Source organism: Papaver somniferum, chromosome 8, assembly GCF_003573695.1.
Source record: "Papaver somniferum cultivar HN1 chromosome 8, ASM357369v1, whole genome shotgun sequence".
Taxonomy (NCBI): domain Eukaryota; kingdom Viridiplantae; phylum Streptophyta; class Magnoliopsida; order Ranunculales; family Papaveraceae; genus Papaver; species Papaver somniferum.
Genome location: NC_039365.1, coordinates 49,348,222 through 49,363,024, shown reverse-complemented (window position 1 = coordinate 49,363,024; position 14,803 = coordinate 49,348,222). Strand labels below are relative to the sequence as shown.

Here is a 14,803-nt window from a genome sequence, read left to right as displayed (position 1 = left end):
ATCATTACGTTCTTTTTGTTCAATAAGGCCATAGGGAAGAAGAAATTTATAAGTCAAGCAAGAAATCGAAGAGAAGAGTTAATTGTCAAGGTTCTATGAGGTTCGAGAGTTTATCATCAACAGTTGAAGACCGAAGAAGGCGTTGTTTCTACTGGGCACTGTGAGAGAGTCGAAGAAAGATGCATTTTGGTTGCTTTGTTAGTATGCTTTCAATCTGGCACAAGATCTTTCTAGCACTGGTTTAACTCATCACACGTAATTAGTCCAGCTGTATAGCAGATGTCCCTCTAATCGATTTTAGGAGATTCAATGGCTGTATTTGGTACGTATGGACTCTACAAGACTCAACATGTCTGTTACAATCGATTGGACCCAACCAATTGGGCTGGAATGGCTGGGAGAAGTGATCAAAGTCCAAACAGGACACGTACGCTTCTGTTGAGTTTGAAGATTTTGTGAGGAATATTTGGGAGAGTTTCACGCTAGTGATTGTTGTACTTGGTCCTGTTCAAGTCTTGATAAGAGTTTGGTGGCAAGTTTATAGCTAACAAACGCGTACAGGAAGATCACAAGAGAGATATTCTCTCAACAACGCAGAGAAGAAAAAAAAAAAGGAAAAGTCGCGGATTCATTTTTCGGGATTAGAGGACTATATAAGAGTTGGTTCAAGTCATAAAGAGGGTGAGAAAGTTTTAGAAACCCTTAGGAGAGAGTTGGGAGTTCACGAGAGACGAGAAGAAGAAGTTACAGGAGGTATTGTTGCTGCTGCTGCTGCTCGAGGAGGAAGAAGAAGACGAAGAACAGACTCGCAGAGTCCGTCGTTCTTCGACAGTCTTAAAAGCAGAATAACTATCGTTCTTATACAGCAGTAAAGGCTTATCGTTTACAGCAGTCTCAAAAACACTTACCCCTTTGTAACAGTGACGCTGTAACACTTCTACAGCGTTGCTAATTCCTGTTTCATCTTATATACATCAATAAAAACACCTATTTTAGCCATGAATACATCTTGTGAGTGTGTTTTTGGGATGAGGAGCTAAACCCAATCCCAGGGGTGATGGAGGAAGCCATTCTTCCAAAAGTTATGTGGTAAAATTCATTTAAATTTATTTATGCAATCCTTTTATGACTAATTGCACCGAATGAAAATTGAATAAATGATTTTTATTAATTAATTGTGTTTTCTCTTGATGAAATATGCTTGGTTTATGCTTTTGATATTTCATGCTTGCGATTAACAATGGATGTTTTGAAAATCTGATTTAGGCAATGATTAGAATCACAATTGTTTTTTATTTGAATTATAACGTCTAGAATTGCATGATAATAATTATTATTGAATCACATGAATTTTGGTGAATGGTGAAATCCTAACCCCTGGTCTTTCCATAATATTTACATCACCTTTGAATTTAATTTGTTTTATCTTTAAGTTTTTATTAAGTCTAAAAATTATTTCCTTCACAAGTCTGAAAAGAACCCAGTTTTTACCACAACTACAACATCATTTGAAAAACCATCATGTACGGTGGTGGTTCCCACTTGAATGAAAGACATCGGAGTATATATTAGTTGCTAGAGACGTGCGGTAGGTGGTATTATTTCTGCGAATTTTGCTGAGAGCTACTGAATTGCCAAAGTGAATTTTTTTTTTCTTATTTTTTTTAACATAACAACAACTAGCCAATAACAAACGATTCATAAAACTAAATTAGCGATCGGACTGAGTCACGCTCTACAAATCGGCGATTGACTCAGTAATTTTTTTTCTTCTCAGATCTCAATTTTTGTGCAACTCTTCATTACTTCAGGTAAATTTTCGTGTTTTAATTCTAAATCATTAATTACTCATGAATTGTAGTCATTAATTCAGGTGTTTTTCATGGATTCTGGTCTTAAAAACACATGTTCTGATGATTTTTCTTCAGAAAAGTTAGGGTCCAATAATGAAGATTTTTCATCGAAGGTTCCCTCGATTGAACTTCCTGATGATTTATTTGAAGGATGTTTAGATCCATGGAAGTTTTCTCTTATAGGAAAATTAGATTTACAGAAATTAAAGTTTATTGATGCTACTGTTATTTTACGTCAACAATGGAAGTTAAAAGGAGCTTGCAAACTAATTCCTCTTGGTAGGGTTTTTTTCACAATTAAGTTAGATAACGAATTTGATCGGCAAACTATCAAAGCAGGTCAGTGGGAAGTTAATGATCAGGTTCTACAAATAAAAAAATGGGTTTCAAATTTTCGTCCATCAAATATCCGTACATCTAAAGCTCAAGTTTGGGTTCGTTTTCCTGGGTTGGGATTAAAATTTTGGAAGGAGAAGATATTATTCACAATATGCAAGGAAATTGGTACACCTATTAAGATAGATATTGCAACTGCGCAATGTGAATTTGGTTATTATGCGAATGTTCTAGTTGAGGTGGATTTTGCTCGACAGATTCCAAATAAAATTTGGATTAACACCAAATATGGAGGTTTCTTCCAAGATGTTTTAATTCCTGTTTGTCCTAAATTCTGTCATACTTGCAAGATAATTGGTCATTTAACTACAGAATGTATAATTCAGCAGAGTAACACTCAGTCTGTAAATAACGCTCAACAAACAACCAGAGCAGAGCAGACTCAAGCACCAAGCAAAGCTCAATAAATACCTAAGGTTAGGAAATTGATTCCTCATACTCCTTTTGATATTTGTGATAGAACTGTCATTGATATGCCATCAAGGACACCTGCTAGTACTTCTATATTTGCTCAAGAGCATCCACAAATACAGGATTCTATTTTTATAAATATCTTAACTCCAGAGCCACCTGAAATTAGTCCCCAAATCAGTTCAGTGGGTGGAAGATTTAGTGCCTTAAATTCAAAAGTGGATGATGATGTTGGAAATGATGCACAAATAAATTCAGTTGAATCAGTAATATTGGAAGTTCCACAAATTTTAAAGATTGTTGAGAGTAATAACTTGGAAAACAACTTTGTGAAATTGGTTAATGGAAAAAATTATGTTGTATCACAAATACCAGTTCAAGTAACCTCTTGGTCCAATGTAGTGGAGAAGGAAATGGTTACTTCAAACACAGATAATACTTCTCCTTCTACAAGTGGTTTTGGCAAACGAACGGTTAGTGCTCCGGCTCCACTAAATAACAAGTACAATTTTAGAAAGAATCATGGTAAAGGGGTACCAGAAACCCCCCATCTAAATAATGAAGATACTTTTTTGGAACCTCAGGGGCCTAAGAAGAATTAGAGCTCAAGATAAACTTGGGTCTTTAGCAAATCAGTTTAATCCATCTTCAGTCTGGGTAGCAAAACCTAAAATTTCTTGTAGTGCTTCTTTTTGAAATAAATTGAACTTACCAGGGATGCAAAGCATGGTAATTCATAATTCAAATTCAGGTAATAAAGGGAACACATGGTTGTTCTGGAATAAGAGTTTATCTCAGCCACAAGTTGTTTCTGTTTCAAATCAAATGATAACTGTTAGTATAGGTGATGTTCTAGTTTCTGGAGTTCATGCTCATGTAAAAGTTGTTCATAGAAGAGTGTTATGGTCTGAAATGAAACTCATCAGTGCAATGAATAATCCATGGATTGTGTTAAGTGATTTTAATGCAAAACTAAGTCAGGATGAAAAAGTTGGTGGTAGGCTTCCTAACAGAAATGCGATGTTGGAGTTTAATGATTGTTTAAACAACTGTGGACTTCTACAAGCTCCTAAGACTGGGTTACAATTTTCATGGCCAGCATGGTAGTAGAAGAATTTTATGCAATTTAGACAGGGTGGTTTTTAACCAACAATGGATGCAAATTTATGGTGATTGGGGGTACAAAGTTGGGTTGAGGATAGTATCTGATCATGCTCCTATTTTGGGTGGTTGTGCTAACATTCCAAAGCCTAAAAATGTTCCTAGGAAGTTTCAAAAGATGTGGCTTAGTCATATTGATTTTTTCAAGTAGTTACAGAATGTTGGAACAAACATGTTGAAGGTGATCCAGCATATAAAATTTTTACATAAATTGAAAGAATTAAAAAAGGTGTTAAATGAATGGAACTGGAAAGTCTTTGGGGATGTTAAAGTGAAGTTACAAGAAGCAGAAGAAGAAGTTAAAGTTGCAATGCAGGTTTCTGATGATGATCCTTTCAACACAGAAGTGTTGGATCAACTTGTCCAGGATCAAAATTATCATGCTAGCAGGGAAACACAATTTAACACTTTACTAAGGCAGAAATCAAGAGTGAAGTGGGTTACTGAAGGATCTGCTAACACAAGTTTTTTCCATACTAAAATGAAGATTAGAAATTCTAAGAATCTAATTTATGAACTTGAAGATGAAGATGGAAATGTGATAGTTGATCAAAAACAAATTGCAGATTCTCTAGTTCACCACTTTTAAAGAAAATTTGAGTTCAAAAATTGTTTAAAGAATTGTTAGATGTTATTCCAACTGTCATAACTGAAGAAGATCAGGAAAAATTGGATGCAATTCCAGAAGTTGAAGAAATCAAAAATGTTGTTTTTAATATTGATCCAGATAGTGCACCAGGACCTGATGGTTTCTCTGGTTTATTCTAGAGAAGCTGCTGGGACATCATTCAAAAAGATTTGGTGGAAGATGTTAAATTTTGTTGGAAAAGAAGATTTATCCCCAAAGGTATGAACTCCAGTTTTCTAGTTTTACTTCCAAAGACTCAAGGTGCAAAAACTGCAAATCAATTCAGGCCAATTGGTCTCAGTAATGTCATTTTCAAGATCTTTACTAAAATAATCACAACAAGAATGGGTCTTTTCATGGAAAAAATGGTTTCTCCTCAGCAAGTGGCATACATTAAAGGCAGAAGTATTCATGAGCAAGTTATGCTTGCTTCAGAATTAGTGAATGAGATGAAATTCAAAAGAAGAGGTAGAAATGTTGGTATAAAATTAGACATATCACAGGCTTATGATTCTGTCAGTTGGGATTTTTTGTTCAAAATATTACAAAAGTATGGCTTTTCTTCAGCCTGCTGTGATTGGTTACTTACCTTTTTTAAATCTGCAAGAATATCTGTAATGGTTAATGGGGGTCCATGTGGTTTCTTTTCAGTTAGAAGGGGGTTGAAACAAGGTGATCCTTTGTCACCTATCTTATTTGTTCTTATGGAGTATGTGTTAAGCAGAAACATCTCTGCATTGATTGAAAAGGGAAAGATAAAACCTATGGTAATCAAGAAAGGAATACATCCAACACATTTATTTTTTGAAGATGATGTATTTATATGCTGCAATGGTGCCAAAAAGAGTCTTACAAGTTTACTCAAATTATTGGATGAATATCAAGCTAGCTCAGGTCAAATTATAAACAGAGTGAAGAGTAAATGCTTTGTTGATGGAGCATCACAGCTGAGGAAGCAAATGATTTGTGAGATAGTGAATATGGACTTATCAATATTTCCTGATAAATACTTGGGAGTACTTCTTGCACCAGGAAAAGTCACTTCAGCTATGGTATGGGCAATAGTAGAAATGTTAGAAAGCAAATTGGCAGCTTGGACATGTAAAATACTATCTTTCCAAAATAGACTTGTTTTAGTTAAGTCTGTATTGTGTAGTGTTCTCATTTACAACATGTCCATATATAAATGGCCATCTTCAGTGATCAAAGTGTGTGAGAGAATCATCAGAAACTTCTTGTGGACTGGAGATAATGACTGTAGAAAATTCAAAACATTAGCTTGGAGGAAGATTTGTACACCTTATGCAGAAGGAGGTCTTGGTATTATAAGACTTGAAGTAATAAACAAATCACTGTTAATAAAGATGATGTGGAGAATTTTGAATTCAAAATAAGAATGGGCATTGTTCTTTCATGCTAAATTTCAGGATAAAATGGGCCAATGGACAACCAATTGGAGGCAATCATCTGTATGGAAGGGCTTAAAATGGGCTTGGAACTACTTAAAAGAAGGCGTCAGGTGGTGTGTTCGTAATGGTAATAACATTTCTGTATGATATGATATTTGGTATGGCCAAGATCCTTTGATTAATGTACTAGGCATGACTGACTATGTTAAGGAAAACATTGGGATGAAAGTAAAGAGTTTACTGAAAGACAATAAATGGGTCATTCCATCTGAGATGCAAACTTTCATTTCTGCAAGTGCATTGTAAGATGTTAGTGGAGGTGAAGATCACAGGGTATGGGCTGCAGACAAAAGTGGAGAATTCTTAACTAAAACTGTAGTGGAGAAAATAAGAATCAAAGAACCTGTTTTATCATGGCCTAAATTTATTTGGAAATCATTTCTACATCCAAGTATTGCAAGTAATGTTTGGAAACTCCAACAAGGTGTGTGTGTTGATGATGTAGTTATGAGAAACAAAGGTTATGAATTGCCATCAATATGTTGTATTTTTTTAGAAGAACAAGACAGTATGCAACATACTTTATGGGAGTGAAAATTTAGCATTGCTATCTGGTCCTGGCTGAATGGAATCTTTGAATTTAAAAATCCATTATCCTTTGAAGATATTTGTAAGGCTGCCAAGAATAAAAGTCCTTTGGTGAATGAAATTTGGTTAACTGCAGCTTGTGCCACTATGAGGGAATTATGGTTTCAGAGAAATGAAAAACTTTTTAATGAAGTGAAGCCCAACATCAATAGATTCAAAAGCAGAATATACCAGCTGGTGCATGAAGGGGGATACAGAATAAAAAGCAACAAATGGAATCAGAACTATGACAGCCAGGTAATCTCCTTCTTTAAGCTTGGTGAGAGAAGTATAAAATTTACTAGGATAATTGAATGTTATTGGAAATCTCCACCAACTGGATATACCCTTTTTTGTTGTGATGGTGCATCATTTGGGAATCCAGGGAATGCTGGTTTTGGTATTATTGCAAGAGATTATGAATATCAAGTAATAACTACCCTTTCTGGAGGTATTGGGATTGCAACTAACTTTGTTGCAGAAGTATATGCAATTCTGTGTGCATTAGAAATAGCAGTATATCTGAAGTGCAAGAGAGTGGTAATACAATCTGATTCTCAGACTGTAATAAATCTATTCAAAACCAAGACAGTCCCTTGATTTGTTAAAACAAGATACATTAATGTGATGAAACTTCTAGATGATGTTCAGTTTGAGCATAGCTTCAGAGAACTTAATTTTTCAGTTGATTCCTTAGCTAAAAGGGGAACAACTCTTGGAGCTGGTGAAAGAATTATGCACATGGGAAGACCTTCATTTCTCATAAGAATTGAAATGCCAAATGTAGCTTATTACAGGTTCCGTTGAGTCTTGTAACAGGAGATCATTTGTTCTCATTAATTTTCATTCAGTGTTTTTCTTCAATTTAGAGTTAGTCCTGTAAAATTTTTGTAAGCTTTGCCTTTATTCTAATAAAAAATGTGATTCAGTAAAAAAAAAATGACTTACTTTTTTCTACTCCATATCAGTATATATTTCTGGATAACAAAAACAAATTATACTTAGGTTCCTGGTGAGGTTGGAGGTCTATGACGGCCACTACGGCCTATTTTGTAGCCCTGGACATCGAGGTTCAAGAAAATGTTTGTTCACCTGCAACTCATGTTTTGACGATGGGAAAGGTATATCAATTTATGTATGCTTTGAGTAAATATACTCGACAGAATGGTCCCATTGAATAATCTATGTCATTCATGTTCTCTACATTTGTTTTTTTGGTGGGAACAAGACGAATGGCTTGCTACTGTCATTACATCTTTCAACCAACTTCTGAATGTTGAAAAGGACTACTTGATAATGCTCTCTTCTTTTAACATGAAGAATTGTAACCCACCAAGCTTCATGGTGTCTCGGCTACCTGAAGCCAATGGTTCACCACCGATAGAGAACACGCCGTATATAATTGATGCAGTTAAGACTGAAACCGAGTCTACCTGATGATTTTTACCCCGCAAATAGGAATGCATTGAAAAAGTTTGTATCAACAAATCTTGCAGAAGGATGATTGCAGTGCATTGTGTTTGGTTTCGCACATCTATAATCTTATGCAAAAAAAATATTTTCCTTTCTGTGTTTCTCAATCTTCGAGCGTGTTTCCCTCTCTTGAAGTACAATACTAAGAATGTTTGGCTTTATTTATGCACCACTCATCGGCAGTAATGCAACACGCCAGGTTTGGATTCATATTAATAGTTTCTGTTGCTACTCTAATGTGCGTATACATTGCCATCCAACCATTTAACAAGTCTTACAGGACAGACTTGGTCTATATTGTATGCCTATGCCACTGGAATGACCCTTGCAATAAGTAGCTTATACCTAGGACTTTAAGGCCAGAGTAGTCGCCCATAACTTAACCTAACCATTAAAATATAAATCATCGCTAATTTTATCGAGCCTATGTTTGATCCTAAATTTTCTTAGTCCACGGACGGTATATCCGTCCATTGTGTATCTATTGTGTATACGGCGGAGAGTTTATTATTTTGGATGGCATGGTTTATGCAGTGGCGGAGATTTTAAATTCTAATCTAACTTAATACGGAATATTTTCCTAAAGAATTTAAGTAACCACGGCTGGAGATGTAGGCCTCGGCTGATTTATATCAGTCTGTTATGTATACAGACGAGATTTTATTATTTTGGACTGCATATATTATGCAGTGGCCCAAAAAAAAAGCTATACCACTAAACCTAACCATGGCTAACTTTATTAGGCGGCAATTACATTTCCTAATCAAAATGAATTTACTAATCCAAATTATACGACTTAGCTAATTTATTAATGTTGAAGGTAAAGAACAATTAGTTTTCTTATTCTAAATTGAATTTCCTAACTAAAAACAGTAAACTTTAATGCTAAATATTAATTTTCGAAAGAATTTAATTCGTTATGGCGGCAGGCCTCCTCTAATTTGGTCCGACCAACCAAACACCCTGGCCTGCTTAAGGGGCTTACAGCCTCGGCTAATTATATCTTACCAACAAAGTACGGGGTTAAGGGATCTAAATGATGGGCTCATTTATCACGGTTAATTTTTATGTGGGGACTATCGTCATTTGGTCCGACCAACCTAACACCAGAGCCTGTTTAAGGGATCACGATTAAGGTTGTAAGCCCCGACAAATTTGATTTGCCCAACAAAACACGGGGTCATGGGTCCTAAATTATGGGCTCAGTAATCATAGTTAATTTTAATGTGGGGACTATCGTCCCGACTAATTTGATCGGGCCAACCAAATACCGGAACCTGCTTAAGGGGCCATAGCCGGGACTAATAATATGTTTCTTGAAATAATTGAGCTTTCACCAAGAAAATTTACGTGTAGACCACTATGCTTCCATAATTAAAACGGAAGAATGACGCTAAATAAAGGAGGTATACCATGCGTTTTACCTTCATCACATATTGGAAATCCACAATTTAATTTCCTAATTAAAGACGATAAACTCTAATACTAAATATGGCGGCATGTCTCGACTCCTGACTAATATCATTTAGTCCTAGTAATATTATATTAGAGAGAGTCTAGTCCATTTGTCAACTGTCTGTTTAGTCTTTTTTGAAAAAATATATTATAGTTTGGTCCTAAAAATTATGATTTGGTCCTAAATCACAGCAGATGCCAAGAAAGACAACATTCCCGTGAGATAAAAGAATGAACATCAGGAACCACAATTATCAGAAATTCGACCATCAAAGATTTGGTTTTCTAAACGCTAAAGATTAGGTACCATAGCCCAATAAAAATTACAAAACACCAAAAAATTGGTTTGCTAACTACTTTTTGAGCTTGTATCATGCTCTGCTTTTGCTTGCATCTCCATAGAGGTTTCACTCCCTTGTTACCAATACAAATCAAGTAACATATTACGCGAATAATAACTCAACTGGTGATTAGTATGATACAGTGGAATATACCGCCATTAGTCTTTTTGTTCTGCGATTCCAAAGTATGCTACAATGTTTGTGATTTGTACGGGTAAATACTGAAAATGCTCCAAGCTACCCGGGGCCTGGAACCGTTGTTACACGAATTGAAGGACAACTACAGGACCAAAGAACACGTCAAAAAAAATCAATATTTTTTTATGGATATTTAGGAATCACCTTTGTCAATTAAGGAAGCCATGCAAGACATTTATAAAGCTACCCATAACGAAGTTTCAGTTAAATTATGCTAAAAAAAAATCTAATAATACATGTACCTGATTACGCCAGTTGTAAATGTATGGTCGAGCTCAGACTGCTACGAGAAAATGAAAAGTTCTTGAGATTACTGATTAATAAAGAATATGTACGCTTCTCCATATAAGCAAGGGCGCAATACTGGGACATGCTGAAGATATTCGATATATACACATTTCACCACTTTCGCTCTTTATTATGTTTCAGTTAAGGGATGATGGGTAGTTATTCAATCCCTAGGTGAAAATTGGTGAATTATATCACCATATCTTACAGAGTAGTAAATCACCTTCCTTTTTCAAAGGGCTGCCACTGATATCTTCCCATGAATCAAACCCAATCACCACCTACATCAGAAAATCAGTCAGTAATGTGGTGAATCAGAGATGTAAAAAACAACATTCAATCTGAGGTGTAGAACACAACAATAAGTTCAAAAGCCTAGGCAAAGTGAATTTCTGGGAGGCCCCAAATAACTGCAATCAAAAGAAAACAGTCACTACCTTGTCATTATATTGAAACATTCTCATGGATTGTTTGCATTATATTTTGGCTGATAAACATGTGTTAATAATAGGTGGTACATAGTGTACTTACCTATATCTTATATAATGATTACCATTATGGACCATAAACAGCAAGACAAATGTACACAAACCACAACCAATGGCAAATCAATAAGTATCTCACAGTCATTCTGTTTGACCAACGATTTATGTTTGAGAATTTTTGAAGTTGCAATTAATTAAAAGCTAGTTCTGCATATGTATATAGAATCGCTAATATTCCAGATTCCATTTTTTTTAGCTTATTCAAAATCTCTATGACTCTAGTAACCGAAAGCAAGTAAAAGAAACCAACGGCTTTTGAACTCACTTAACGACTGAATATCAAATGTGAAAAAGCAAACAGAAAACGAAAAATCATAGTTCTGACGAACAAACTTAATGGCATATTGCAAAAATGGAAAACACCATTCAAGAGCAAGATGGAAAAAGATCTAACCTTGTGACATAGTGAGTTCCTCAATATGAAAACCAAGTTAAACCCCCATCTGAATTTTCTTTTGCATCGTCTTTGAAATTAAACTTCGCCTCCTACCTACCTTGTTCTTCCGTGACCATGACCCGTGCATCTACCAATAATGAGAAAGAAAAACGACAATCCAGTCAATATATTACTCCCCAAAACTAATCAGCTTCTAACCCTATATGCAAACCTTAAAGACCAAATCAAAATCTTACAACGAATTAACGTAAATATATTGTTACCCAATCTATAAAACCCAATTAAAGTCCTAATTTGCCTACACCGAAGTAAAATCCAAAATCTGCGTACACCAAATTACAACCCAATCTGATTTTTTTTAATAAATATAGGGTCTCCACATGTTTACCTTGTTCTTCCCTTCCTCTGCAGCTTCTTTGAAATTAGACTTTGCCTCCTAAATCAATGTTGTAAATTTTGTCCCCTTTAAATTTCCTACATTCAGAATACATCAATCAAGAAGAGAAAGATAAATAAACACAGAATCATTACCTCTGCATCGTATTTTTGATCAAACCTTTCCTCCTGGACAATCAAAAGAAGCCAAAAAAAGAAAAATTATAGGGTTTCAACATGTTTACCTGCTAATTCCTTTCCTCTGCAAAATTTTGATTAAACCTTGTCTCCTGAATCTTAAATCAGTGTTATCAACTTTGCCTCTTAAATTTCCTGCAAACATCAAGCAACATCAATCAAAAAGAAGGAAAGTAAATAAAAATTCTAGGGTTTCGGCATTTTTACCTTCTAATCCCTTTCGTCCGTCCGTATTTTTGATTAAACCTTGCCTCCTGAATCTCCGGCAAACATCAAGCACACAAACCGCAAGAACCAAAACAGATTCTAAAAACTCTAAAGTTTCTCTGCGAGAGAGAGGAGAAGAACAACAGAAGCAGAAAAGAGAGAACGTTTTATGTGAACCAAAAATCGTCACCCCACCCTGTTGTTGTTCACCCGCTAACCCACCAGTAACGTAACCGAGTATTCCTGGCCGTCAAGCAAAACTACATCCGGATGATTCCGACCGCCTGATCAGGGTCCCGTTAAATCCTGTCCGTTTAATGACTCTCACATCTCAGAGTCAAAGACCACCTTTTTTATAACAGTGACTAGGTATCACCGGGGCCTTACGGCCCCTATTTAACCTCTGTTTAGTGTCATGCACCATATAATCTTCGGTATCCGACACAGAGTTTATAGCGTGGTATGTTCTGTGAGAATATTTTAAAGTATGATTAATATGCTTCTGTAATTATCCTAGTTTATGTTATCTAGATATTACCGTTGGCGATTTCTTAAAATAAATTCCTTGATTTCTATTTTATTCGTTGATTCCAGGATAATAAATTGATGATCATTGATTATACGTGAAAAATGCATTTTGACATAGCCAAAAATCTGGTGAACCATTAGATAATGTGACAAATATATACCGGAGTTATAGCATATCTTGCCATGAATGTTAATTACTAAGATATACTAAGATAACAAAAGACTTTATATGAACGCGCAATTGGGGATATGGAAACTAGTTGGGGATATAGCAACATGACAAAATAGGGATCCAAATATCAAATCTGGGTCATCCCTTATGTAATTATTTTTTTAATTCCTAATCTAGCCCTCACTAATCAGGTTTAGTGGTTAATAATAATTATTAAAATCTTAAGTATTTGAGGAATAGGTTAGTGTGTATTTTTATTTGAATTTGTGTGAGGGAGGTGAGAGTAGAAGGAGGGGAAAATATTTTTGAGTGGAATTTTTTTTGTGAAAATGGAAGATGATTGTGAGGAGAGAATTGCAGCTGCTGAATCTTTAGCTCAACTACAACAACAATCATATATTCAATCTTCGGTTAATGATAACAACTCACAATTGGAATTATATGATGAACCAACACCCTTGAATCATTATTTTCGTGAGCATCAAGTGTTTTTTGAAGAACCAACCCAAGAAAGTAAACAAGTTCAACATACAAGCACCCAACACACAGATAATGCTGCAAAGAGGTCAAAATTTTGATTTTTTTTGTTTTTTTGAAACCGCCATTTTTTCTCTGAAAAAGCTTGATGCCGGCATACCCTAGTATGAATACCACGTCGGCACCACCATAACCGGCACGGTATTCATACTATTTCCATGCCGGCAAAGGATATCCCCCATTTTGAAACAATTTCCGGCGTGGTCTTCAACCAAAAAAACCATGCCGGCACGCAGTTAACTTTTTACCTACCACCGAATATTCCATGGAATATTCAAACCGGCATGGTTCCCTCATAACTTTCCATGCCGGTACCACAAAAAAAAACATCTAGGAGTTAAAGAATATTGAACTTAAATACCGGCGTCTTACACAAATTATCGAGCACGTCGGTACCTGATTCCGGCGTGGTATATTAATTTCGGACAACGCCGGCATACATTACCGGCTTGAAACCTTACATATCGAGCCTGCCGGTAGCACTATAAAAACATCCAGAAGTTAGTCATTTTGGTATCGGCGTTGTTTTAAAAGTATCGGCCATGCCGGCTCCAGTTTCCAGCGTCGGACCTTGTGTAAAGAGCATGCCAGTATTACGAATTCCGGCATCGATGTTCAAGAAAATACAATGCCGGTATTGTTTAAATTTAGGTCCTCTTTTTCAAGTGCATTTCCGGAATGCCGGAACATTATTCGAGAATGTCGGCACTTATTTTCGGCTTTGGTTATTTTGGCGGAACTGTCGTCGAGCATGCCGGAATCAGTACCCGGCATAGTACTTTAATTTTTTTTGGAACTAATTCAATTTTCTTTTCATTCATTACTTAGATTCTGACATACGTTGATCCAACAAATTCCAAACCGCTTGGTCCGGATACGTCCAAATGCTATAAAATGCCTCCGGTATGTTACCAAACAATACTTTTCACCTAGTTTTTAGAACTTTATGTGGGGATTGCTTGTAATGAACCTTATAATCTTCCATTGTTGTCCTTATGTAGGGAATAAAAATCTCCACATGAAGCAATTGTTTGGGCAAAAGAGACGGCTCTTAAGAACATGTGTGTGTTGGTGAGGAATACCCAACATTCGGATAATCATTTTGAGATGGTTTGCGAGAGAAGTGGGCAATACAAGAAGAAGGATAGCCATAAGAGAAAGGGTTATCTATATCCAAAGAAGACTAATAGGGTATACAAGACTCGTACGAGGAAGGATAATTGCCCCTTTAAGCTTGTATTCTATTTAAGAGACAAATAAAAGGAATGGGATTGTACGGTGTGGTTTGGCCGTCATAACCACCGGGATACGAAAGATTTTGTTGGTCACTCCCTAGTTGCGAAGCTAAAAACCTCATGAATTCGAGGATGTAAAGATAATGACCAAAGCATGTATCAAACCAAGAGTGATTCTCAGAGGCTTCAAGGAAAAGGATGATCAGAACGTTTCTTCTCTAAGTACAATTTATAGCGCACAAGCAACCATTAGAAGGGTGGAATGGGAAGGGAGGACCGTTATGCAATAATTTGAGAAGATAGTTTGGGATCACAACTACACGCGTATCATTAAAAGAGGACCGGACAACAAACCCCTTCAAATATTCA

The 14,803-nt window shown here is 35.9% G+C and overlaps 1 protein-coding gene and 1 long non-coding RNA gene across 2 annotated transcripts; one reads left to right on the top strand and one right to left on the bottom strand.

The window, feature by feature from the left end:
- The first annotated feature begins 1,882 nt into the window (after positions 1-1,882).
- Positions 1,883-2,656, top strand: LOC113305535. The gene has a single exon (XM_026554557.1). It carries the CDS (start codon positions 1,883-1,885, stop codon positions 2,654-2,656), a length of 774 nt encoding a protein of 257 aa, XP_026410342.1.
- A 6,995-nt stretch (positions 2,657-9,651) lies between these two features.
- On the bottom strand, positions 9,652-12,104 carry LOC113304418. The gene is made up of 6 exons (XR_003338187.1): positions 11,963-12,104; positions 11,803-11,890; positions 11,571-11,656; positions 11,180-11,309; positions 10,195-10,521; positions 9,652-10,034 (listed from the first exon to the last, which is right to left on the bottom strand). It is a non-coding gene; the product is annotated as an uncharacterized LOC113304418 (long non-coding RNA).
- Between the last annotated feature and the right edge of the window lie 2,699 nt (positions 12,105-14,803).

Coding starts and splice junctions, on each gene's coding strand:
- LOC113305535 (XM_026554557.1), top strand. CDS start 1,883: ATGGATTCTGGTCTTAAAAACACATGTTCTGATGATTTTTCTTCAGAA.